At 42.1% G+C, this 27,706-nt stretch overlaps 2 protein-coding genes across 3 annotated transcripts in view; one reads left to right on the forward strand and one right to left on the reverse strand.

The window, feature by feature from the left end:
• Window positions 1–17,595, forward strand: part of LOC308308245 (TSC22 domain family protein 1-like) — a gene marked incomplete at its 5' end in the record, with an annotated part of 37,678 nt that extends 20,083 nt beyond the window's left edge. The window contains 3 exons of one of the 2 annotated variants that reach the window (XM_080753622.1): window positions 10,019–10,388; window positions 11,658–11,709; window positions 16,043–17,595. In XM_080753622.1, the coding sequence (XP_080609748.1) occupies window positions 10,261–10,388; window positions 11,658–11,709; window positions 16,043–16,363 (501 nt within the window). In that variant the 3' untranslated portion in view covers window positions 16,364–17,595. Of the gene's footprint in view, window positions 1–10,018; window positions 10,389–11,657; window positions 11,710–16,042 lie in introns of those variants that run through there. The other variant, XM_080753623.1, reaches the window with a different exon arrangement.
• A 5,773-nt stretch (window positions 17,596–23,368) lies between these two features.
• On the reverse strand, window positions 23,369–25,635 carry serp2 (stress-associated endoplasmic reticulum protein family member 2; the record flags this gene model as incomplete). The annotated part of the gene is made up of 3 exons (XM_080753624.1): window positions 23,369–23,409; window positions 24,015–24,087; window positions 25,552–25,635. The coding sequence occupies 3 exons, from the start codon at window positions 25,633–25,635 to the stop codon at window positions 23,369–23,371; spliced, it is 198 nt and encodes a 65-aa protein (XP_080609750.1).
• Between the last annotated feature and the right edge of the window lie 2,071 nt (window positions 25,636–27,706).

Genomic DNA, 27,706 nt, shown 5'->3' on the forward strand with positions numbered 1-27,706 from the left:
CGGCTCAATGAGAGAGCTGAGGGGGGTCCCAGGGGGCCATGGCCACGACGAGATGGCCGTGAAGCTACTGCTCTGGGAACTGGAGCAGCATCTCAAGAGGTAAAACCAAAACCAAAAGGAATCTAGGATTTTTTTTTCTCCAGCAGTGCACTCACTGTTCTGTCTTGAAACGGTCGTCTCATCCATTCACTACAGCAGTGGTTCTCAACCTGTGGGTCGGGACCCCCAGGGGGGTCGCCAAATTATTTTGGGGGGTCCCCAGATGATTAACTTAATGTGAGACAGTAAACAAACCAACAATGTTTGAGTGTATAGAGGGTATATGCACATTTCTAAAGTGACAATTTAAGGACTTTTTAATACCTCTGAAATGACAAATTAAACATTGGCCAAATTGTCAAATATCAGAGGCAGAAATTGTGAAAATAGCAGATCTACATGCTCACAACGCCTCGCATTGCGAGGCGTTGTGAGCATGTACATCTGCTATTTTCACAATAGAAAAAAATATACAACATTTTTACAAGCATTTAATGCTTGTAAAAATGTTGTAAAAAATGCTTGTCTGGGTGGGGGGGTTAAAATGTGATTCTTTTGGGGGTCACAGCCTGAAAAGGTTGAGAACCACTGCACTACAGTAGCCGTCAGGAGATGCAGACAAAGGGGGCTCCCCCAAACCCCGGCTGCATTGTCTCCTCTCACCGGGCCAAACCATTCACTGGTTCTTCGGTCGCACAAGGGAATGTTTTCACCGAAGCCTTTTTTTCCCCCTTAGTATAAGAGTTGTAGTGGGTCTCCCACCACACATAGTTGTAAAGTCTGATTTATACTGGTAGCGTACCGGAGTTGTATCCATGAATAGCAGATCTACAAGCTCACAGTGCGTCACAATTGTGACGCGTTGTGACCTTGTATACACTACAGTATCTGCTATTTACAGCATGCAACACCAGGTCACAACTCAGCATACACCAGGCCTAGGGATGGGACAAAATGAAAATTTCATATCACGATTATTGTGACAAAAGAAATTGTGATTTACGATATCATCGCGATAATCAAAATCCATTATCCCGGGGCGGAACATTTGCCAAAAAATAGCAGATCTACAAGCTCACAACGTGACGCGTTGTGAGCTTGTAGATCGGCTATTTCTTTTTGGCAAAGACATTTGATAGAGTGAATAAAAGACAAGTACGTATGTTACGAGGGCTTGGAGCAAAAAGGTGCGCAAGTGACATTTTACATTTTTTCACAGGACAGCTTTCTATTGATTGTAATTATTTAATTTAAATCAATATGCGTAATCAGTCTATACTTTAATACAGATTAGGCTTCAATGAATGTATTTCAAAATATACTAATGTTTTTTAATTAAATAATTACAATCAATGAAAATCACAGGACAGCTTTTTCACCCTCCTACTGTGATGGCTGCTGTTGTGAGATAACCAAGGAGTCCTGTTTTTGTGATGCAGCGATTTAGTGAGAAGCCTTAAGGGCAGGGAGGTTGAGCATGAGTCACTCTACCTTTTATTTAGTTTGAACATTATGTTGCGTGACATGCATGAGCAGTTGTAATGAGTTGCCATCCCTGCCAACACAGTTATACCACTTGTGTCTTCTGTCCTTTCTTGTCACCGTGTTGACCAAATTTGTTTGGGCCATTTTTAACCTCCACCCCTCATTTCTGACATGGTCCTCTTCTAGCGCCACCATGAGGCCGATTCTTGCAAAACACATTTTTGGACAGATTTTGCCCTAAAATCACGCAAAGCGGTACACAGTATGTCTACAGTCATGTCATCAACATGGATCTGACCCATTTAACGCCACCATCAGGCCGATTTTTACATCTCCCTATCTCCCGATTAGGGAGTCTTACTGGTAGATGTAGGGCTTAACCAACTAAAAGCGGGAAAGCATCTGTGTCATTTTAGATTTGAGCTATATATATATCGTCTCTTTTGGGTGGAAACTGTTACTTATTAGGATTCTAATTCGAAAGTAGCAGATCGACAAGTTCAAAACGCTTCGGTTCGCGCAACTTTTCGAGTCTGTTGTTCTGCTACTTTTGATGCTTTTGTGTGACGCTGTTGTATGATCAAGTAGGGCGTTCATTCACGAAAAAACACAAAGTTCAAATATGTAGATGAGAGGTTTGTGCCCGACAGCAACAGTGTCGATATTATCACCGTAGGTTTTGAAGAAAACTGTTAGGATTTAGAAGACATTGCTAGAATGGGCCTCAGGTCTTGTGTGTGGACATTAACGTACGCGCTGCATTAGTTGCTGGGAAACATGTGTAACGAAGCGGTTCTGGAACTTAATTCACCCTCCAGAGCTGAAAATAGACGGTGAATAGTTAAGCCTTAGTTGTGAGAGAACCGTCTCTGCTGTGACTCATCTACGTGACCTCAATCACACATGTCACGCTCTGCACACTCTGCCAACGACGTGGTGGTGTGAGATTGTTTTGGTCTGGAATTGAGATTGGGGACCAGGGTTTCTGTGTCCGTTGCTTATGAGACACTTTGGGCTTGTTTTTCAATTAGGCTGTCGCAACTATTACATAATCGTCTAGTCGCAATTATTTGAGGTGATCGCAATTATTTTGCATAATCGTCATGATCGTTTCCATGTTGAGAAATGTTAATATAGGTTCAAACACTTTAAAAAAGTAGTGGAAATAGCCGATATACAAGCTCACAACGCGTCGCGATGTTCTCTTAAGTATGAAATTGTCGAATATGTCAGTCATTTCTTTGTATATTTAAGTCATATGTCATATCTGCCATGTGCAACTTCAAAGCCGAAAAGCCAAACGTAAATGTAATTGTCAGGACAAACAAAAAACAAAAACACAATTAAATCGTTAATCGCAATTATTTGGGTGACAATTAATCATCAGGTAAAATGTCATAATCGTGACAGCCCTATTTTCAATAACTTTGCTTGTAAATATTGGTCGTTGCCTTTAGAGTTTCCTTTAGAGTTTTAGTTTGTCCTTTAGTTTCCTAATGTTTAAACAAGTGGTTCTCTTCAGGTGAAGGACCCTTATAATTATATTTGTCCTGCAGACCCTCATCTGAAAATATTTGGTGCCAGGACCCCTGTACTAGACTTTTATTTTTATTTTTCAAGATTAGAAGAAAAACAATGCACATCTACAAGGCGAGCTCTGTATGGCAAAGCATTGTGAGCTTGTAAGATGGTCTGTTTTCAAATAGCCAATGTAAAGGCTTAAAGTGCTCATGTGGCCTACAGTCGCTTCTTTTGGGCTCGTTGCTTGCTTCTCTCGCAGAATCTGGCAATGCTGATTGAGATGTGCCAGTGGTCAAGTGAAAACATAAAGCCACGTATGTATAGTGTACATATGGGTATATGTATTCTTTGGTGTGTTCTAGACTTTTTTTTAGGGCATACTATAATCTATGATCCGCAGCTATTTGTATGGCCAGGGCAGACGCCAGTGCATAATGCCTATCAGATACGCTAGGTTCACGAGGGCATACCCTTTAAAAAAAAAATCTTCACAGCATATTTCGTATACCCACCATGACGGGTAGAACACAGCATTGTGTATACTGTATATATGGGTATATGTATACTGTACGTATGTATACTGATGCCATAAGTTTCATTTTTGTGCAACCTCGTCAATGAGTCCTCTCTTACCACACAACAGCTAACAGTGTGTGGTTTTTGTTTTGATGAAGTATCTTGCTACTACTATGTTGGTTTTGAGATTGGGTTGTGCATGTGGTCAAGTGTAATCTGTACTGTGTGTAAGGTCACTATCTGACATGGTGACATCTCGAGGGGAAAGGGCGGGTTTTGTGTTGCTAGGTAGGTTCTGGGAGGAGGAGTTGTGGTGGGAGACATTAGCGAGTTTAAGCTAGATGGTTTTCAGGACAGCAACGCCAGGCGGACTACGGCTGCTATGGCGTAATCGCCGTAGCGATCTAGATGGTTAAGCAAAGCCTCGGCGGTGACGGGTTCCCACCCCTTTCACTGAACGCTTTGGTTCCCATGGCGATGCGCCGTACACACAGCAGACGGAGTAGGCGCTACGTGGGAAGGGACCTTCTGCCTTAGTAGAGACGGCTGCGGCGACGGCAGGTTTATCTATCGAGCGCGGATCATTTCCGGTTACCGTTGTCATCTGCCGTTGCCGTAGCGTAGCTTAAGGTAGCTAATGTTGATGGCAGGGCAGGAGGAGACTGTATACCCATCTGTTACAGTGATATGGAAAACCCAATGTGGGACAGATGTAGCCTGCTTCCAGACCATAGACCCCACCCACTCTCAGAGTGGACTGTTTCTCTGCTCTGTCTGGAGCTGAGTACATGAATCGGCCGTTCCCAACCAAAAATCGCGGCTGCTCCAATGAGCGCGGGGGGGCGGGGGTGGGTCTAACAGATATACAATCCACGCAGCAATTGAAATGATTCAAATGAAGTTCACACACACCAGGCAGGCTGAGGCAGTCTCACACACACGCACGCTGATTTCACCAAGCTGTTAATGTTGAGTACATGTTTCTGGTCGCAGTCCTGTGTGGAAGCAGTCACTGACACAGACAGAGACACACACAAACGCCATGACCGTGCGTCGCTCGCGATCACCGTGCGTCGCGATCAATCGCGTGCTGCAGCGTGCGTGCACGCTCGCACAAAAGTCCCTCTCCCAGAAATCGTTCAGAATAGGGCACAGTTTCTCAGACTAAAGCGTGAGCTGAGTCTGAAATCAGGCTAGGACAGATGTGTAATTCGGCTTGTTTAACCACTTAAACCCTGTCTGGTTGAGCGAAGTCCACACGGTTCTATACTAGTAAAGCTTCCGCTGGTGATTGGCTATTTCCTGCGAAAGCTTTCCCCACAAACTGGACGCTGGGTAAGTGAATTAGTGAGACGGTTTCTATCCTTAGAGACACAGAGCTAGTGTTTACTTGGCTCTGGATAATGACTTAAACCCACTCCCCGACAAGCAGAGATGAGCCCTGCCTTGAGCCTCTTACAGCTACTTCTGAAACAGTGTTGTAAAGTGACAAAGTACATTTACTTAAGTACTGTACTTAAGTACAGTTCTGAGGTATTTGTACTTTACTTGAGTATTTCCAGTTTTCAGTACTTTTACTTCTACTCCACTACATCTCAGATCCAAATATTGTTCTTTTATTCCACTACATTTATTAGAAAATGTTAGTTACTAGTTACCTTCTAGATATAAATGATAATATTAATATTAAAAAACATACATGAACTACTTTAGCCCTATTGTATAGCCTAGGCTGTTTGAAAATAGCAGATCTACAAGCTCACAACGTGTCGCATCGCATTTTGTACTTTTACTTTTGGTACTTGAAGTACATTTTGATGCCAACACTTTCATACTTTTACTCTAATACATTTTGAATTCCGGACTTTTACTTTGATTGATTGATTGATTGAAGACTTTATTAGAAGTTTGCATAGGAAAAGGTACAGTTTCATGACAAGTTTGCATAGGAAAATGTACAGTTTCATGAAGGTACAACTGGTACAAGGTCTACTAAAAGGAGATCCATGAAAAGACTAAGCTTATTTCCACAGGAAACCATTAAAGTATCTCATATAACATTGAATGACAGACGAATAGAACACAGTACTATGCAGTAGATATGTAAAGAAAAAAAGAAAAAAAAAGAAAACAGTAAGTCTAACAGAGTATTTCTATATTGCAGTATTGATACTTGTAAGAAATGTGAGTACTTTTTCCACCACAGTCTGAAACTCGTCCCGCAGTCTTGAGTCTCTTTCTCTGTCAACATATACAGATCAATCTCAGAAAATTAGAATATTTTGTAAAAGTAAATATTCCTCAAACATTCATATATAACCCTGCACATTAAGTTAATCATCTGGGGACCCCCCAAAATAATTGGGGGGTCGTGTGTGATGTGATGGCGTCATCAAACGATAAAGTCGACTTCAACTCAACTTTTTCATGAGTCGAGTCGACTTGCAAAAATCACAAGTCGTTAATGCCCTAGTGTGTGTGTGTGTGTGTGTGTGTGTGTGTGTGTGTGTGTGTGCATACGCATACTTAAGCCCCTTTTCGACTGCAGCTTTAGCACCACTCCACACCACACCACACCACACTACACCACACCACATAAAAATATCTACATTTTCCATTACACAAAAGTACTGCTATCGGTAAGAAACAAATTGACCCTTTTAACTGTGATTATAATACAATATAAATTTATATTACCACTATCCTAAATTAAAATACACTATAATGGATTATAACTGTGATTATAATACACTATAAAGTATAAATGTATTACTATGATAATTATAATACACTATAATAGATTATAATAGTGGTTGTAACACAATATAATCTATTAATATGTATTACAACTATATCCTGGTGGTCTAAATGAAAAGTCAGTGAGTGATCAGTCATTATGAAGTGTTTGGCACTGTTTGGCCTAGCTCAGACCTACTCTGGAGTGGATACTTTTTAGTACCACGTTTAGTACCACTTTCACACCACTCTACCCAGGTCCTTGTAGTGGAAAACCTGGAACAAGTGGGCGGTGTGGTGTGGAGTAGTGTGGTGTGGGGCCTGTGGAAAAGGGGCTTTACAGGCTTTACTTTGAGGTGTGCGTATGGAATGTGTTGGAGTTGGCTTTCGGGGTGTGTAGCACCCACTCATGTATGGTCTGTGTGTCTGGCTGGCTCTGTGAGGTGGGTTTGGGTGGGTTTCAGAGGTTTCTGTGTGTGTGTATGGGAGGGGCGGGGGGTGGTTTTAGGTGTGTCTGGACTATATGAATAACTGTTCTACATTGAGACTCACTCCTCATTGAAATGCTGAAAGGGAAAGGGTTCAACTGTGGGTGTGGGTGTGCGAGTGCACGGACAGTCGGATGCGCATGTTGGTAAGGGATTTTGGGTCACTTCACTGTGGTAGTAATAATATTTCTATCATTAACCATTACCATCATGAGCCATAAATGTAATTCACCATCGATTGATTAATTGACTATTTTATTTGACAAAAATGGAGAACAGTACAAGTATAGTCAATACAATTGAATTGTAGCACAGTACAAGTACAGTTAAACATCCTGCCTAAAATAAGACCTTTTACAGTATGTTTGTTGAAAGCCCTCTGTATTCAATTCATGGACATAATAAATAGCAAGCAATGAAATGAAACCATTCAATAATATCGCAGTTATAAAAACACTATACGTACAGGATCTGGGAAACAAGGGGGTGGGGCTACCATATCAAGGCTTCTAAGATACGCCAGGCAATGTGACCACCTACTGACACACCATGTAGGAAATGTAACTCCCTGTGGTCCCAAATACCCTGGGAACCAACCTACACCTCTAGCTTCTACTGCTAACTATGGGCTGTGATGTTGGTAGGTGGAACTTAGCTACTGTACATACTCACATGGACTGTGGGTGCTGGGCTAAAGAGGCGTCAAACCTAAATCTAAAAAAAACATGATAAAAAGACCAAAACGAATACCCTAGCTAGCACACCGTTGCTTGTTGTGGGTACTTAGTAAACAATAGCCAGTAGTTAACTGATCACAACCCCCCAGTCTGCCCATGTGAACATTAACATAAACCCAGCGCCTCCACAATGTGCTTAATGTTAACATTAACATAGAAACTCAAACACCTCCACAAGCCGGTGCTTAATTAATGTTAACGTTAACATAATGTTAACATTAACATATGAACCCACAACAAAACTCAGTCAAGGCGCCAGCCTGCCAAGACACAATACACAATCAGTGTTGCCATGTCTATCATGTATTAGAAGCCACTTTGGGCTTGTTTTTTTCTGTAAAGTTGCTTGTACATAAATTATTGTTAGTTTTTTGGTGTTTTCCTTTTCACCTCATGGTCTACCAAATGAACATGTGTTCCCTTACCCCCATGTCAGGCATGCAGCCCCATTCCAGGATTTGAGTTTTTGCGTTTTGCGTTACAAGCAGTGATTTTAAAGCGCTCATGTTGGCCTGTTAGTCGCTTTTATTGGGCTTGTTTTCATAAACCCTGGTTGCTTATTTCTCTCTCAAAATCGGGCAACACCGTGTGCACAATGTCGGTCAGTCGGGTCAATCAAGGTGACAGGACAAAGCCCCGCCCCCGCACACAATGAACCAATGAATGGAGAGGAGATGACCTTCCCCTACTCTACCTGGTATGATGTGAAACTGAAATCACAGATAGTGAAAGTTGCTGGCCAAAAAAATGACGTTACTATTGTGAAATCCTGAGGCTTTCTTACACCTATGTCATGCTGCGTGTGTGCGTGCATGTGTGCGTGCGTGCGTGCGCTTGAAACATACACACTGTGTAAACCTGTGTAACTAACTTTTAGCTGCTCTACCTCTGTTGACTGCAGTGCTATTTACAGTCAGAAGGGGGCAGCATATAAACATAAAAACACAACATCAGACAAAGCAGTTTTTTGTTGCACCTGCAATGAAGCCCTTGTACTTCTTTAAAGGAGTAGTTCACCCCCAAAATGACTTTTTTTCTATTGATTACTCAGGCCATGGAGAGTAGAGTTCAATAATATTTTTTGGTTTTTGTCACATTCCTAAGACAAAATTTTGATTCGAGTAAATTTACCCCCATTGATTCCGGATGGTGACCCGTTTCGAAACGGGTCACCATCCGGAATCAATGGGGGTAAATTTATTGTTATCACATTTTTGTCTTAGGAATGTGACAAAAACCAAAAAATATTATTGAACTCTACTCTCCATGGCCTGAGTAATCAATAGAAAAAAATTCATTTTGGGGGTGAACTACTCCTTTAAGCATTTATTCTACTCTTAACCCGCTGATGTGATAGCCTACTGACCTTGTTCTTTGTTATTGCTTATGTCTCATTATACTTGTTGAATCCATGTCCTAATAACATGAGCTGTGTGTGCGTACTGCGTAGATGCGATTTGCGTAGATGCGATCAAACAGAAGCTGTTTGATTTGGATGTCTTGGAAGCAATGTTGTAAAGTAACTAAGAAGGCTACTTTTACTTAAGTACTGTACTTAAGTACAGTTTTGAGGTATTAGTACTTGAGTATTTCCAATTTACAATACTTTTACTTCTACTCCACTACGTCTGGGATCCAAATAGTGTACTTTTACTCCACTACAGTTATTTGACTACTACTAACTTTAGTTACTTTGTAGATTGATTATTGTTAACACATACATTACCCACTTCAGCCCTATAGGCCTATACATTTTGGCCATTTGAAAATAGCCGATCTACAAGCTCACAATGTGTCGCGATGCGACACATTGTGAGCTTGTAGATCGTCGATTTTCAAAAGATTGTTATACATTTGAAAACTTGAAATGGGAGTGGATTGGGACATTCTTCATAGTGCCTACTTTTACTTTTGGTACTTTAAGTAAAAGGTAACAGATCCTTTCGCCCGTTTGGCCGTTTGCCCAAATCTTTTCCGCCGGCCTCACGCTCACCGCGCTGAGCGCTCGGTGGGGCTGTACTGTACTTAACTGTACAAAAGTACAATTTTGAGGTATTTTTCTTTTACTCTACTTGAGTATTTCCAATTTGCAATACGTTCACTTCGACTCCACTAAATCTTGGATCCAAATATTGTACTTTCACTCCGCTACACTTATTAACATTACGCCGGATAGACGCCCTGGGCGAACGGCCAGGCGTGCGAAGTGATTGGTATTCAAGTAAAAATATGTGAGTTCCACCACTGAAGTGAATGTTTTTGCTCCCTCTCCTTCCCATCCACACACACACACTCACACACACCCACCCCCACCCCACACCCCTGCATACATTATGCAGATGATGTCAGGTGGGGGGCGGTCCACGCATAAATTAGTCAGATTCTCCGCGGGCAGCCTCGGCCAATGGGCGCGAGGGAGGGCTGTTTTTCTCGGGATAAATTATGCTTGGCTTCGCCCTGGAGCTGCAGTCACAGCAGAGAGCAGAGAGAGAGAGAAGGAGATGAGCTGACCTTGGATTTATTTTTATTTATTTTTTTGTTTTTGTATCCGCGCGGACCCCCTGGGTTGGTGATCGGTTGGTTGGGTGTTGGATGTACAGTTTTCTCCCCCGGGACACGGTGCTTGTGTGTCGGACGCGCGGAGCCGGAGCGCACGGTGCCGCAGCGGTGGAGCGGAGAGGTCGAAGCTGTGTAGCGGGGATCGGGCGCTCGTTCTCCGGGCGGTCTCTTCTTCTAGCATGACTACCCCGTGCCTCTCGGCTGCAGTGGCCATGGATCTAGGCGTTTGCCAGCTGAGGAATTTCTCCATCTCCTTTCTGTCGTCGCTGCTGAGCGCGGAGAGCTCGCATTGCAGACTGGACAATGGGTGAATAGCCTATCATAGGGTTTTATGAAGTGGACAATAGGTGAATATTATCGTCACTGTCGGGCAGAAACCTCGTATCTCCAAGTTTCAAACGTGTAGACCTACACTTTTTCCGCAAAGTAAAACACTGCTTCATCATACAAGGCCATGGCGCAAAAGTAGTGAAAACAGCCGTAGATCGGCTGTTTTCACTATTTATTTAAAAAAAATTAAGTGATTAAAACGAACAGTTTTGGACATACAAGGTTTCCACCCGACAATGACGTTATAGGGTTTTTAAAGTGGACAATAGCCGAATATTATGGTTTTATAAAGTGGACAGTAGGCTATAGGTGAATATCAGGGTTGTATGGATGTAGACATGTATTGTAGTGTGTTCCTACAAGGAAGGGCATCATTCATCGTCGCTGCAGGATAGGAGAGCATCCGTTGTGTTGTGTTCTTTTCGTTTCGTTTCACACCAAATCCAACAGGATTTTATTTAAAACTGACGGTTTTTTTTTTTACACGATTGCACAGATTAAATTATTGTTATTTGACGACGTTGTGCATTAATACTCTTGTTAGAGAAAACATTGCAGTGTATCGTGTATGTGTTATAACGAAAAGGGACAGATTGGATTTTTTTTCTCCTTTTTTTTGCTAGCCTTGGATCAAGAGACTCAAGAAGACTATCATAGACGTACTTTCTTTATTTTAGTATCTTTATGATAAAGATATGCAAATGTCAAAAACTATAAAATACAACTACGATTGTCTTGATCCAAGGCTAGGTTTATGCAGTGGATTGCTGTGTGTACACACACACACACACACACACACACACACACACACACACACACACACACACACACACACACACACAGGCTAGTGAAACCCTTTATTTTACCCCAGGGACCCCCACATAAGTCTTTGTGCACGCACACGATGGACCCTTGTGGGTCCATTTGGTTCCAGTTTTGTACACTGGCAGAGTTTACAGAATGCGTTGTTTTTTGGTGGTCGCTTGTAGATCAGCTGTTATCGACAGGCGTCGTACGGGGTGTGGGGGGGGGGGGGGTGTAATAATAGTGTTATTATGAAAGGATAGGAATGCCTTTTTATTTGTTTTTTTTGTCCAATTTTCTCCACGGTTCCATCATGTGTCTCTGTTTGAAGCAACATCCCCCTTTGATGATAGTTGTAATCATTCTTAAAGGTTTTTTTTCATGTATTTATTATTTATGAGCTATAATACTTAAAAAGGTTTCTCTTTTGTTTGGTTTCCAGCTCATCCGGAGCCAGTGTGGTGGCCATAGACAACAAGATTGAGCAGGCCATGGTAAGTTTAATCATTTCACCTTCACTTTCATCTTGTATTATTATTATGATGATGGAAAAATAAATTATACCATGGAAATAATTGCATTATTCCAGTGGTTCTCGACCTGCGGGTCGGGACCCCCAGGGGGGTCCCCAAATGATTTTGGGGGGTCCCCAGATGATTAACTTATGTGCAACATTGTTTTCTCATTCAGCAGTAAACAAACCAACATAAAGTCTAAGTGTATAGAGGGTTTCTGCCCATTTCTAAAGTGACAATTTAAGGACTTTTAATACCTCTAAAATGACAATGAAATATTGGTAAAATTGTCAAATATTAGAGACAGAAATTGTGAAAATAACAGATCTGTTGTTGCCATAAAGTAAATGCATTTTAACAGAGGTTGTCAACAGGGATAACATGCTTAATGTTATGCTCTGTTGTGCAAAAGTGTTGTGAGGTGATATCAGATCTACATATCTGTGTAGTGACCTTTGTAGATCTGCTATTTTCGATGGTCTTCGTTGATACAGTATGATAGAAGTGATGTCACCGTGGGAAAACCATTTGGAACTAAAATAAATAGTAGCCATTTCAGCCACTCCGCATAGTATTGATTATTTCTATTATTGATCATTTGAAATACTCCCAATAAGTCCATCCATTCCCAAAGAGACAGGTTTATTTCTCTTTCATTGTCTCTGTTGTCAGAGCCCAGCCTAGATACCGTGCAGACTGTTGGCTTGTTAGGATCTGTTGCTAGGCAAACTCGCAGGCCTTGACACGCAGTTATAAATATCTCGCTCTCCCATTGGCTGAGGGGGGGAAATAGGGTTGGGGCTGCTTTGTCACTGCAGTGTCAGAGCCTGGGAATAAGCCATAGGGTACTTTTGTGCCCTGTGACAATCACGTTAGGCACACAGTTTGCACTGTGGCTGTCAAAATTAAATGCTATTGTTTAATTTAAACATTTACACAAGGCATTGAAATGTGGCTTGTGTGTGAAGAAGGGGGGAAAAAAGAACAGAAAATATATAAATTGTAAAGCCTTTGTTTAAGTTTATGGAAGAAACCACTTACAGACAGTCACAAAAGAACGTTGTACCCAGTGGCGTCAGTTCAGCAAAAGCTTGGGTATGGCAACGATGGTAGTCCTCATGCGTATGCCCATAGGGCCCGAATTCTACGGTTTGGGCTGAATATAGCAGCCTGGAACGGTTGTTTAAGACAAAATAATGCATTGCACCTGTGCAGCTGACCTGCGGAACCTGGGAATATACCATTTTGTCAACATGGGGAGAATACAAGTGTGGAAAATATAATTTAACAACATAATAACCAGCACAGATAGACAAAGAGACATTCACAGATTTATATTTAAAAGTAACTTTTATTATCCCCCCTGGATCCTGGGTATGGCAGCTGCATACCCCTGCCATACCCAATTGATGCCCCTGGTTAACTTGTACCAAATTAATGCAAATTCTTTGTGATACTAAAACAGCTTCTCTCTCTTAAAAAAAAGGAGATAGTTTGTCTCCTAGCCATAAATTATAACACTTGTAGAGAACTTTTATTTTGAAGACGTTTTTCTCTACAAGAGTAATAAAGCGGAGCCCCCATGGACCATCGGTGAGGCTGTTTGGTTCCCTTACTGCTCCAAACATGCACCAATGTAAAATATAAGGTGCTTCCCTTTTTGCTGTAAGTCTCTATCCACCCTAACCTCGCGTACCAGTCTTTCTCGGGAGAAAGCCTGGTGTTTGTTCACAACAGACCGTTTGGTTTCCGCCTAAAGCGCGGAAACCACTAGAAGAAGCGGCGTCGCTTTGATTTAGTTCCCCTCGTTTGTTTCCCCAATTACTATTAAAATGCTCGAGAAGCCTAGTGTAGTCTTGCCAGTCGCTATGAGTTGGACTAAAAGATGCACATACCAAACGAATTTTTCGAAAGCAAAACTACGCCGCATCAAGGAGTTTATTAGGTAGGCCCTAAAACTATGTCCTTGGGTACAGGGGAATATTTTGGGTTAAAACTGAATCCGGTTGATAGTTCCGGCCAACGTGTAGTCCGTTTAGGACTACAACATGACGTAAAGTGGTTTCCGCTCCCGACCGGATCAAACCTCGTAAAGTGAAGTGATCCCAGACTAATCCACCCAGAAGCTTTACGGAATGTGTAAGTCCATATCTTCCAATAAAGAAGTGTTTTACTCCAGTTTGTCTCGGAATCTCAGTGCATTTCCTCGTTGTCCCAAATGAGCGCTACAGCGCCCCCTCTGGCTCATTGGGGCTCGTTTGGGAAAACGAGGAAATGCACTGAGAAATACACATTCCGGATCCAGAGAGCTCACTGATGGATAGCAGTGGTTCTCAACCTGTCCCCAGGGGGGTCCCCAAATTATTTTGGTGGGTCCCCAGATGATTAACTTAATGTGCAACATTGTTTTTTACTCAACCGTAAACAAACCAACATAAAGTTTAAGTGTATCGAGGGTATCATATTTGACAATGTAAGGACTTTTCAATACATCTATGACAAATTAAACATTGGACAAATTGGCAAATATTAGAGGATGAAAAATGTAATGCCTCAACTCTTGGTGCTCGTCAGTTTTGGGGGTCCCCAGTTAAGTAACTTGAAAAATAACCATAAAAAAAACAAGATGAAAAAGAATCGTGCCGTTCACTCAGATCAGCCAACACAGGGATGCTGACAGAACCCTTGCTAAAAACCCAGGAACAAAAATCCACTCGTCCAAGACAATTCGCCCTCCTGGCCCCCAAACTGTGGAATAAACTCCCTGTCGCACTTAGAACTACAGACTCACTCCCTAGCTTCTGCGGTCTGAAGACTCACCTCTTCAGACTCCACCTAAAGCTCATAAAACTTACCGTAACACTCACCTACCCTTAATGACCATACATGAAAGCTATAGATCATTTTTAGGTTTTAGGAAAAAAAATTACTGATTAGGAGCGTGGTCTACCTATGTTTTTTTTCCTTCTTTTTTCTAGATTGATATTCCTATGCATTGTTATAATGTTGTTGATATACTGACATATAAGCAAGCAAATACATGTAATTTCGGGCGGTCCTTGAAATGAAAAAGTTTGAGAACCACTGATTTAGAAGAAGGATTTAGAATACATTAATAAAAGCGGGTCAAAAATATTCAAAGACTTGCATAAATTTTCACGATTTTTCTAAAATAGCAGATCTACAAGCTTGCTGCGCGGCACTCGGTGCCACGTTGTGAGCTTGTATATCTGCTATTTTTCAATAGTTAAAGCATAAAATAATGGTTAAAGTGGTTAAAATCTTAAGTGACACAGATTTGCGTTCAGGTCTAAATGGACTAGGCTGGGCTCCAACAACAATAGAGACAATGAAAGAGAACATAAAACTGTCTCTTTGGGAATGATTCCCAGAAACAAAGTTTTATGCCCATATATGGAGATTTCTGATGTCATCAATCCCAGGCCCTAACTGGCCCAAGAGCCTGCTTTACTCTGATTTACACCCTACCTTCCACGGAAACGTTAATATTAAGTCCATATATGTATATGGATATATATTAATAAAGGATAAAGTAAATAAAATGTCCATATACAGTATGGGCATTCCCAGGTGATGCCCTGTTAGGGTACCCCCTTATGCCCATATATGGAGATCCCTAGGCATCTAACCAGGCGTGTAGTTGCCTGGATTATTCATGAAGCATTCCCGGAACAGAAAGATCCCATGATTGGCCGCTAGTTGCGCTGTTTTCCCCCCGCGAGGTACCAAAAAGAATATTTCTCCATTGGACCCCAGTCATTTCCCCCTTTGATTTTCTAACCTTAATAAACATTGTCATAAATACTTTATGGTTCCTGTCGCTAGTAAAAAACTGCATTTCAATCACCATGATATGCGTTTTGTACAATATGGTCCCATTTATGTTAAAATGTATTATAAAGTTGCGGGGGGCGTGGACAACTAAACTGATATTAGCCGGCTGTGTTCTTCTTCGTGTGCTTTATTTCGGGAGGCTCAACACCACATTCTCCCATGTATCCCTGCGGTTCCACGTGACAGTTGGCAGCCAATAGCATTCCTTATGATTCCTTGGGTACCATTAAAACAATGATGGCGACACCCATACAAGGGACAAACAAGCATCATTTTCGCAGCATAGAAACCAATGGCTTCGCACCGTCCATGTTTTTTTACAGTCTATGCATCAAACCCAGGCCCTAACTCGCCGAGGCCCTGCTTGGCTTTACTAATTAACATACGTTGTATGCCCATATATGGAGATCCCTGTCCCAATGTCATCAATATTAAGGCCATATTTCTTGTCCCCTAGGACCTGGTGAAGAGCCACCTGATGTACGCGGTGCGCGAGGAGGTGGAGGTGCTGAAGGAGCAGATCAAGGAGCTGATCGAGAGGAACTCCCAGCTGGAGCAGGAGAACTCGCTGCTGAAGACCCTGGCGTCGCCGCAGCAGATGGCCCAGTTCCAGGCCCAGGTCCAGAGCAGCAGCAGCCCCACGCCGGCGCCGCCGCCCCCCGCCCCGCAGGGCGGAGGAGGACCCCCGCTGCAGGGTGGAGGACCCCTGCCTGCCGCTACCGCGCCCCAGCAGCAGCAGCAGCCCGTCTCTTCGCACTCCTCGGGCACCGTGGTGTAGCGGTGCATCCCCCTCTTCACACACACACACACACTCTCTCTCCTTGCCCAGCCGCTGGAGGTGGGGGTGGTTTTGGGTGTGGTGGACGGACGGACGGACAGACGGACGGTTTGTGAATCCTGCTACCGATTTTGCGGCAGAGCTTATGAAAAACTTCGACACCTCCGAGACGAGGAAGTCGACGCTGTTACGAGACGAAGAATCTTTGCACATACGAGTATTTTAGAAGTCTTGGGGGGATGTTTTTTTTTTTTTGGGCGGGGCGCTGTCATGATGCTGGTTTGACCGCTTTACACCTGGCCTACCTATCCTACTTCAGGCATGTAATAGGTGAAAATCCCCAAATAGCCGATCTTTACGCTTATAGATCATCGATTTCCGATGTCCGTCGTGGCAACGGAAGTACTCGCAGGGCTTAAAGTGGTTTACGGCGCTAATACAAAGAGACAATCTGAAGATGGGCGAATGTACGTTTTTCTTTTTTTTTGCCAAACGCCTGCTCCCCCCCCCACCCGTTGGACGCATCGACGAGAACGTCTGACGAAGCGACGACTCGTGGCGGACGTTTACACCTGAATGAGAAAATACAACAAAAAATAATCACTGTGCCTGTTGTGTCAATGGATTTCAAGTGATGTCGCGTTTATATGATGATGACGATGATGATGATGATGATGATGATGGTGAGGAGAGGGGGCCGCCTTGGTGGTCGGCCATGCTTTGCTAAACGCCCTCTTTTTAGCCCGGCACCTTAGTAAGACAATCGTTCACTTTGTGATATTTTGCACAAAGTTTCCTCTCAACGTTTTTTTCCAAAAAAATGTCCAATTGAATTTACTATACAGGAAAAAAAATCCCCAAAAAAAATCTGCTTTAAGTAGCATGTGAGGGGTCAAAATAGGGGGTTTTGAGGATTCTGAATCCAATGCAAGCATTTGTTTTGCATGAAAAACGTTCCTTGGGCTACAAAACCGTGAAATGTGATGACTCATCACTAAACCGCTGTGAAAAGTGATGACTCATCACTAAACCATAGCTTTGTGGGGGCCTTTTTTTTTTTTATCATGCCCATATTGCATTTTTTTGAGTGGCTAACTTGCTTTTTGGAAAAAGTAGGTCCAGAGGAAACGTGCAAAATTTGGCGCTTGTATCACAAAGTGAACGATTCTTCCAAAAGAATTGACTTAAGCTGCCGGGCTATTTACTGTAAATAATGACAAGTGGTTCTATCTCTCTAGGCTAGGCGTTGACGTTCCGAGGTTGAGAGATTTTGGGGGGATGAAGGATTTTGGGTGGGTGGGTGGGGCAAGAAAACAAAAAAAGCTAACGAATGTGAGCATCTCGGGGAGAGAGAGACCAGGCGGTAGGTACAGCCTTCTCTCTCTTCTTCGGGTCCAAAAACAACGAAAGTTAATTTAAGAATGTGAGCAATTTATTCCAGTTCTACATGTCACCACGGTGTCCCCATCCGGCATGGGGGAGTGGTGGGGGGAGGAGGGGGGTCTCAAGCCGAGGCCACGAGAAGTCGTTTTAAACAGGTTTTTTTTCGACGGGAGTTGAAAGAGCCTCGCTTTATCAAGAGAAAAAGATGTTGATATTCTTCTATTTTCAGTATTTAAAGTCGAGAGAGCCCCTCTTTTATTTTTTTTGCCCTGGACTCAAAAAGCTCATCGTGGCTATAATCTCAAATTCCCTGCGGTTGGCATGTAAAATAATAAGACGGGGTTGAGACATTGAGCTAAGCTGCATATCTGCAACTTTTTTTCCTTTTATTTTAATTTTATTTTTTATCTTTTCTTTTTCCTTCCAAAAGGAGTTTGTTTGACGGGCGGGAGGATGATGTATATTCCTGTATAGTGTAAGTATGTGTAAAGTTTAGACGGTTTGAATGAGAACGGATGCTTATTGTCACTGTCGGGGCGGAAGCCTCGTATCTCCCAGGTTTCAGATTTGTACATTATTTCGCAAAGCAAAGCATACAATCATACAAGGCTGTCACACAAAAGTAGTGAAAAGAGCCGATCTACAAGCACCCAACGCCTCGCGGCGCGAGGCGTTGTGTGCTTGTAGATCGGCTCTTTTCACTGGTTTAAATCATTTTCAAAATGATAAATACAAAACAAACGGTTCTGGACATATACGGTTTACACCCGACAGCGACGTTATCTAGGTTGTCTAGATCTTATCTAGGTTGCACAGATTTGGAGAAAAAAGACGGGCGGGCTAGTAATGAGCTCGCTCGCTTGAATCCGATGACGACGCCTCTTTTTAAAGAAAATGCTGTAATTTTTTCTGGAACTTTATGGCGATCTTCCCCGAATGAACTGAGATTTTTAACTCGCTGGTTCTCGAGGTGAAATACGGGGCACCCAACCCGGAGGAGGTCCACGAGGACCCCTTACGGGGTCTGAAAGAAATGGAACCAAACTGTCTTGGTATACACAGTTACATAAAGCGCTGAGTTTCACTTCAGTGACTATCAACTAGTTTAGTTTTTTTTTTTTTTTCAAGCTGTCGGGCAGAACCCTCGGCTCGTGTTGCTTTTCAGGGCTCAAATTCAGTAGTAGCAGATCTACAGATCTACACACGGATCTCCAAAAGCGACGCGTCAAGCCGCGTTTTGAGCTGCTACTATTGGTGCTTTCGTGTGACTCTGTGGTAGGGATGGGACGATATGAACATTTCATATCAAGAAATCGCGATTTATGGCATTATCGCCATAATCAAAATATCCCCCAACATCCATTATCCTGGGGGTGGAACATTTGCCCAAAAAATAGATCTACAAGTTCACAACGCATCAGCAACGCGACACGTTGTGAGCTTGTTATAGATCGGCAATTTCTTGGCAAAGAGATTTGCTAGAGAGTGAAAAAAAAACTATCAAGTACGTATATTATATTATATTATATATATTATATTAAACGTATAGTACGTTTTACCAATAGAGGGTTTAAATGTGGTACCGGATATGCAGCTCTGCATATAAAAGATGAATTGGATCCCAGTGCATGACGGAGGACAATTTCACGATAAACGAAATCTCCACGATACTGTAGTATCCCTACGCTGTATGATCGAGTAGGGCGGTGCCTTACGAGAAAAATAAAGTTAAAATATGGCGATGGGTTTTCTGCCCGGCAACAAGGCCAGGGACCCCCCCACGGACCCCCTTACATCTCGCCGTTGAGAACCAGCGATTTATGTAATCGACAAAACGAAGACCAAGCAACAACTGTCTATCCCTTGACATCCCATAATATCCCAACTGTTCACTTGCATTGTTTTTCTTTTTCTGAAGTTATTGCATCACCCCTGTGCCCCCCACCCCCCCACCCTCTTTTATTTTGTTGACGGTGAAGTAGTACTCCATGATCAAACTATTATAATAACACAACAGAACGCATCACTTTAGTCTGAAATATATCATCAAAATGCAGAACTCTCACGCAAGATGGAATCTTTTGGCAATCCTACCTACGTATAAGTTGTATGCTCACGTTCTTCTGTGCATGTTTTCTCTGAAGAAAAACAAAAGGAAAAAAAAAAACAGAAATTGTAAACATTGCATAAACACAATTGCACTTGACAGTTGCACATCACAACTTTCAATAAAACTGTTAACGGATGAATAACTTATTGTTTTGCCTGTGTCATTCTATGGGAGGGGAAGCAGCCTATATTATGTTTTCTGTAACTTACTGAGCAGGTTTAGAGAAATCATCATCTGTCATTTTAGATTTGAGCTGTTATAACATACGTTTTGCTGGATTTAGAACAGTGATTTGACAAAACATTTTCAGATGTGGGTCCACGACCAAATAAATATAATTTTGGGGGTCCTTGATTTGAAAAAGTTTGAGAACCACTGCTCTAAAGCAGGGGTGACAAGTGGGTGACGGGGCACCCTGGGGTGCCGCGACGGCAGTCCAGGGGTGCCGCGAGATAATTTGATATTTAAAATGTATTTGGACACTTGAAAAAATATTTAGTAGTACAAAGTTATTATCTCAACGTTTTCCTCGCAACATAATCACTAAAATATCATCACTGTCGGACAGAAACCTCGTATCTCCAAGTTTCAAATGTGTACATCTTTTGGTAAAGCAAAGCACACACCGCCTCGCGATGCGAGGCGTTGTGTGCTTGTAGATCTGCTGTTTTCACTAGTTTAGTACATTTTATAGATGATAAATACAAAACTAACGGTTTTGGACATACAAGGTTTCCACCCGACAACAACGATATGCTATAAATATAAGGTGCTGGGAGTGAAAATTATAATGTAGAGGTGCCTCGGATTAGAAAAAATATTTATGGGGTGCCCTGAGACAAAAAAGTTTGGGAACCCCTGTTCTAAAGGACGCCTGAAGGACCCCCCCCCCTTAAAGGACCCTAGCCGTGCCAAGCAGGATGTCCCAAATTGCTGTGTTTGGCAATGGACTCCCCATATGAAAATGTTGTCACAATGTTTTCTAGCAAGAAAAGCTGTTCTAGTCCGGAAGAGTGGTCGGAAAAAGTGTACACATTCTTTACCTAAGTAAAAGTATCAATATTGCAATGTAGAAGTACTCCAGTACAATTAAATTACAATTAATGTCCGGAATTCAAAATGTACTTGAGTAAAAGTATGAAAGTATTGGCTCAAAAATTTACCTACAGCAACAAAAGTACAACATGTTTGAAAATAGCAGATCTACAAGCTCACAATGCGTCGCAACGTGTTGTGAGCTTGTAGATTTCAAATTGCCACGGTATAAAATAGGGCTAAAGTGGTTCATGTATGTTTTATAATATTCTAAGCTCTATCTGCAAAGTAACTAGTAACCAAAGTTTTCAAATAAATGTAGTGGAGTAAATGTACAATATCTGGAGCCAATATTTGAGATACTCAAGTAATACTTAAGTACAGTACTTACATGTACTCAGTTACTTTACACCACTGGTGTTAAAAGCAGAAGTAAACCCAGACGCGTCTCAAAGCTTCTTCACGTTTATTAAAAAAACAACGACTATCTCCTCGCATGACAAGATAAATATAGAAACGCTCGAGTATGACACACTGTCCCTGACAGTCACACATACAGTACAAACACACACACACACACACACACACACACACACACAGAGACAGACAGTACACACTCGTTTGTATTACTGTAGTTGTGAGGACATCAACATTTTACGACGGCAATTTTATGAAAGCTATTTCTTTTAAACCCTAATCCTATGGTCGAAAATATGATCTACAAGCTCACAAGCTTGTAAATAAATCTAGCCTGGCGTGGCCAGACAAATATCGCTGCGTAGAAATGGATATAGCTATTGGTCTGGAATCTCTGTGTGGAGCCTGCATTTCCAATGCCCCAAATGAAAGGGGAAATTGGTCTTCAATGTATTGTTTTTTTTAAATTAGACTTCACTTGCGAGGGACATTTTGGCCCTCACACGTACAGTAATATAAGCACGCACACACGCACTCACACACACACACACACACACACACACACACACACACACACACACACGCACGCACGCACGCACGCACACACACACGCACACAGTCAAGTAAAGCGATTGAAACGGTAACGTCGTCGACTGGCCGGCGTGCTTTTGCGACTGTCCATATAAAGATGGCTGTGCGCGCACACTGTAAACACTGATTGAAGAGGAGGGATTGGAGGGTCCCGTCCCACTGCTGCTGCTGCTGCTGCTGTGTCCCTCAGGGTGGGGTCCCTAAGGGTGGGGTCCCCCAGGCCTCCTCCAGACATGGGGACGGGGGAGGGGGGCATGGGTTGTGACCCCCCCCCCCCCCCCCCCCCTCCAAGGTTCCACTGCAGCCATCGAGCGCCGCGTCAGCGTCAACGCTGGGAACGTTCCCTTTCTCAATGAATGGAGGGTGCTCCACTTGCTGCGTTGCGTGCCGGCGTCGGAACGCCCAATTCCAGGGCCATCAAGGCCATCCCAGGGGGGAAAATAAAAGTCACTTTTAAATATAAATCCATGAATGTCTCTTTGTTTATCTGTGCTGGTTATTATGTTGTTAAATTACAGTAAGATAACTACAAATGCAAAATTTAACAAAATGGTCACTTTAACAAGGTATTATAATTATATTCTCCACATCTTGACAAAATGGTATATTCCCAGGTTCCGCAGGTCAGCTGCACAGGTGCAATTCATTATTGTTAATTGTGGCACGTTTACTAACATGGAAGTTTAGCTGCACTTGAACAACCGTTCCAGGCTGCCATATCCAGCCCAAGAAACCGTAGAAACCTGTGTAAAAAACGGACAAAACCTTTTTTTTTTTTTCAGACATTGTGAAAATAGCAGATCTACATGCTCACAACGCCTCGCAGCGCGAGGCGTTGTGAGCATGTCGATCTGCTATTTTCACAAGAGAACCGTACAAAATGTAACGCCTCTTTTCCATGAGGACTCCCATCTTTGCCATACCCTAGCTTTTGCTGAACTGACGCCACTGCCCAATTCGCCCCTGTTCATTTGTTGACGCCGGCACAACGCCGTCTTTTTGGCGGAGCCCTGGGGTCAGGTCTCCTCCAGACATGTGGACGGGGAGGGGGGGGGGGGTCCTGGGCTGTGTGAGTATAGGGCTGTCACAATTACAACATCTTAAATTGGCGGTTAATGAATTGTCACGCGAATAACTGTTTGGGGCTTTTCGGCTTCATGACAAAATGACATGTACCGGTGTACATATACAAGAATAAAAATACAGAAATACTTAAAAGAAATCTTTAAAAATAGCCGAAATGGTTGATCTGCAAGCTTCATGACAGGTTGTGAGCTTGTAGGTCGGCTAATTCTGCTCTTTTTGGAAAATGTTTGAAAATGTATGAACATATATCATGACAAAATAAACGTGATCATGTCAAATAATTGCGCTTATACGATCCTATAATAATATAATTGTGACAGGCCTAGACAGGGGGTGTGGAGGGGTCGGGGGGTCGGGGGGTCAGAGGGGAGGCACTCTTTGGATCACATCCCCATGCGGATGCTCTGGATGATCTGAAAGATGGCTGCGGAGAGAGAGAGAAAACATATTTATATTGTAACTACAGCATTATTCTCAAACATGTTTATTTTATTTGTAACAACCCCACAGTTTGATAGCATTATTAAGCCATTTAGACCAGTGGTTCTCAACCTGTGGGTCGGAACCCCCAAGGGGGGTACCCAAATTATTTTGGGGGATCCCCAGATGATTAGCTTAATGTGCAACATTGTTTTCTCTCTCAACAGTCAACAAACCAACATAAAGTTTAAGTGTATAGATAGATGGTATCTGCACATTTCTAGAGGCAGAAATTGTGAAAATAGTCGATCTACATGCTCACAACGCCTCGCAATGCGGGTTGTTGTGTGAGCATGTAGATCTACTATTTTCACAAAAGAACCGTGTTATACAAAATGTAATGCATCAACTCTTAGTGCTTGTCAGGGTGGGGGGAACCACTGATTTAGACCCCCATTCCATAGAATATTTGAGAGCCAAATGGACTCCATTCACACAGACGCACACACACACACACACACACACACACACACACACACACACACACACACACACACACACACACACACACACACACACACACACACACAGGATATCAAACATATTCACCTGATCCGCACACAACAAATACAAAGAGAGCCAGCAGCCACGGCCCGACTGGATACTTCTCCTCCTGTGGCCTCTGTAACACACACACACACCACACACACACACACACACACACACACACACACACACACACACACACACACACACACACACACACACACACACAACACACACACACAGGTGTCAGTATTTGAGTAAATGAACATATTTTCGTGCCACATTTTCTTGTATGGGCATTCCCAGATGATGCCCTTTCCAAGGCCCTGCTTGGCTTTACTAATTAATATACGTTTTGTGCCCATATATGGAGATCCCTGTCTGGGAATGCCCATATTTGGTAATGCCCATGTATGGGCATGTTTTGACATAACATTGTCCACTATACTACCTCTCTGGCACTTCCAGCTCACGTCTCTTAGTATTATTGTAGTGTTTTGTTTTTCTTTTCTTCCTTTTTATATTTTAGCTGCTCGAACCAATAGTCAACCCCCCTCCTCTCTCTTTCTTTCCAAAATAGGGACCATAGGTTAAAAGTGGTTAAGTTTGAGAGTAAGCTATAATGGACCCACTCGCAGTCTGTCTGAGTTAAAATGATCAACTCTGGATTGTTCAATTGTTGTAAGCAATATCTTACAAAAGTTACAAGACCATAAGGGTCCGGTCCAACCTGGACCACCTAGTGGTCCCCGAACCTGACATTGAGAACCACTGGGTTTTTAACACATGCCATTCTCCCAGATATGCATAGCGAAATAAAATAAATAAATTAGATTGTGGCTTCTCTGCTGTGGTGGAAAAAAGTACACACACATTTTACTTAGGCCTAAGTAAAAGTATTAATTCTGCATTGTAGAAACACTGTTGAAGTAAAAGTCTGGAATTCAAAATGTACTTGAGTAAAAGTATGAAAGTATTGCTCAAAAATTAAACATACTTTTTTGGCATAAAAAGTACAAAATGTTTGAAAATAGCAGATCTACAAGCTCACAACACGTAGGTACAGTATAATATAGGGCTAAAGTGGTGGAGGCCTGCCTATATGTTTATAATATTATAATTTATATCTATAAAGTAACTATAAAGTTTTCAGATAAATGTAATGGAGTAAAAGTAAAATATTTTGATCTGAGATGTAGTGGAGTAGTAAAATTACTGGAAATTGGACATACTCGAGTCGAGTAAAGTAAATACCTCCAAATTGCACTAAGTACATTACTTAAGTAAATCTACTTAGTTACTTTACACCACTGCTTCTCTGCCAGCGGCTAAAGGAGATGATGACACGTTTATCAATAAAAATAAATTAAAAAAAATGAAAACAAAATAGCTGTCATGCAGCTGTTGTTATATATTGATAATAAATGATAATAATTCCATAATGTTCTAATATATGAACTCACCAGCGTCTTAAAGAAATAAAAATAATATTACATACAATGAAAGCTGCCATGCAGCTGTTTGAATGGACGCTAGGGAGATATTGATAATAATTACATAACAATAATTCCATAATGTTCTAATATAAATATGAACTCACCAGCGTCTTTGCAACGTTGCCTCTCTGCGTGATGTTCTGTCTGTGTTTCTCGTTGGCCATGCGGATCCGCTGCTTCGCCACCATCTTCACCACAATGCCCACAATGAATGATTTATTGTTCCTATAAAATGATTGATTTGTTCTGTACAGTTTGTTTCTGATGCAGCAGCCAGGGCTGGCGATGGAGACGATGCCCCGAAACCCATGTGTTACACCGAGATAGGTGACCCATCGAAGTGTGTGTCTGGAGACCGGCACTGACTGACTGATGCTTAGTCAGATATTATATTTTTCATCTGTCAATTAATGATTAAAATATTAGAATATAATACACGTGAAACGGATATAGATGGTGTTTTATACTCACCGCATACATTCAGTGCAGATTAAAATGTTATAAGCAATTTAAGTTAACATACTTGTGTATTTATAAGGCTATATAAAAAGTGTATTTAGCCCACAGCTATTTAACAAAACTCCCTTTTCAACTCGAAAGTATCCCAAAAGATTAATTTGGGCCGGGTCGCCCCCGGACCCATTTAAAAAAAAAAAAAAAAAATACCGTGTGAAGTCTTTTTTAAAACGAGTCAAAATATTCACACATTTTACCTGATTTGAACGAATGCACAATGAATGTTTTCAGGTGACGTGCAGTGAAATCATTATAACCTCTGGAGTGAGTGAGTCACACAATTCGATAGGTCACCGGACACGGTGGAACACCGGGCTCCTCCACACCTGCTTCTGACGACGCTCCCGCGGCCGGAAGTGCGCGTGCACGGCAGAGGGTGCGCTCCAAGCATAGGCTCCAAGACGTTTATTAAAAGCACATGTTTGAATTGATTGAATAGCCTACTTTGGGGTAATGGCTTGTTTCCATTGCAGGCCTATCCTCTCAATCAATCAATCAATCAATCAATCAATCAATCAATCAATCAATCAATTAATGGGTGCATAAATATGAATACACAGTGGTTTTCAACCTGCCATAGGCTACCTGCCATTTGGGGAATTATTATTCTCTCTCAACAGTAAACAAACCAGGTACTTCAAGTTTAAAATGAATATAGTATCAAAAGTTAGTTTTAACCACTTTGACTGTCCATACTGGAAAATAGCAGATCTACCAGCTCACAACGTATTTTGATTGGGGGAGTAGTGAGGTTGTAGAACTGCTATTTTCCAAAAATCTTGAAAAAATTAATGTGGAAACATTTGGAATATTTTTGAAACATTTTATTTACTCAAATCTTAATATATTTTCAGATGGTGGTCCTCGCCCAAGCACATTAATTTGGGGGTCGTTGTTTGACATGAAAAAGTTTTAGAACCATCTGTGGTTCTCAACCTTTTTAGGCCGCCACCCCCAAAATAATCATATTCTAACTGGGGACCCCCCCACCCTGACGAGCACAGTTGAGGCCTCAACTGTGCTAATAACAAATAATTTGGGGACCGGGGGTCCCGACCCACAGGTTGAGAACCACTGGTCTAACTCACAGAGCTTCACATATAAAGTTAACAGCAATGACAAGATGGCGAGAGAGTGACACAGATAGATATATGGAGCAGGGGAGAGCGAGCCAAGCATTTAAACACATGGGACCTTTAGCAAGTGGGGTTGTTGCCTAGTAACCACATGGGGGCGGGGGGCACAGCATGGAGAATAATAGCAGAGAGGAGAGGAGAGGAGAGGAGAGGAGAGGAGGAGAGGAATGAGGTAAGGCTGGAGGGAGTCACGGCAAATTGACCTCATTTTCATTCTGATGTGATGCTTAAAGTCATGTCCATAAGACTCCATATCTACATGTCCCTAATGTCTGTAAATGTCTCTAATGACTGTAAATGTCCTTAATGTCTGTAAATGTCCCTTATGTCTGTAAATGTCTCTATGTCTGTAAATGTCTCTAATGTCTGTAAATGTCTCTAATGTCTGTAAATGTCTCTAATGTCTGTAAATGTCCTTAATGTCTGTAAATGTCTCTATGTCTGTAAATGTTCTTAATGTCTGTAAATGTCTCTAATGTCTGTAGATGTCTCTAATGTCTGTAAATGTCCCTAATGTCTGTAAATGTCTCAAATGTCTGTAAATGTCTCTAATGTCTGTAAATGTCTCTAATGTGTGTAAATGTCCCTAATGTCTGTAAATGTCTCG

This window comes from Nannobrachium achirus (genome assembly GCF_963921795.1).
Source record: "Nannobrachium achirus genome assembly, chromosome: 22".
In the NCBI taxonomy this organism is placed as follows: Eukaryota; Metazoa; Chordata; class Actinopteri; order Myctophiformes; family Myctophidae; genus Nannobrachium; species Nannobrachium achirus.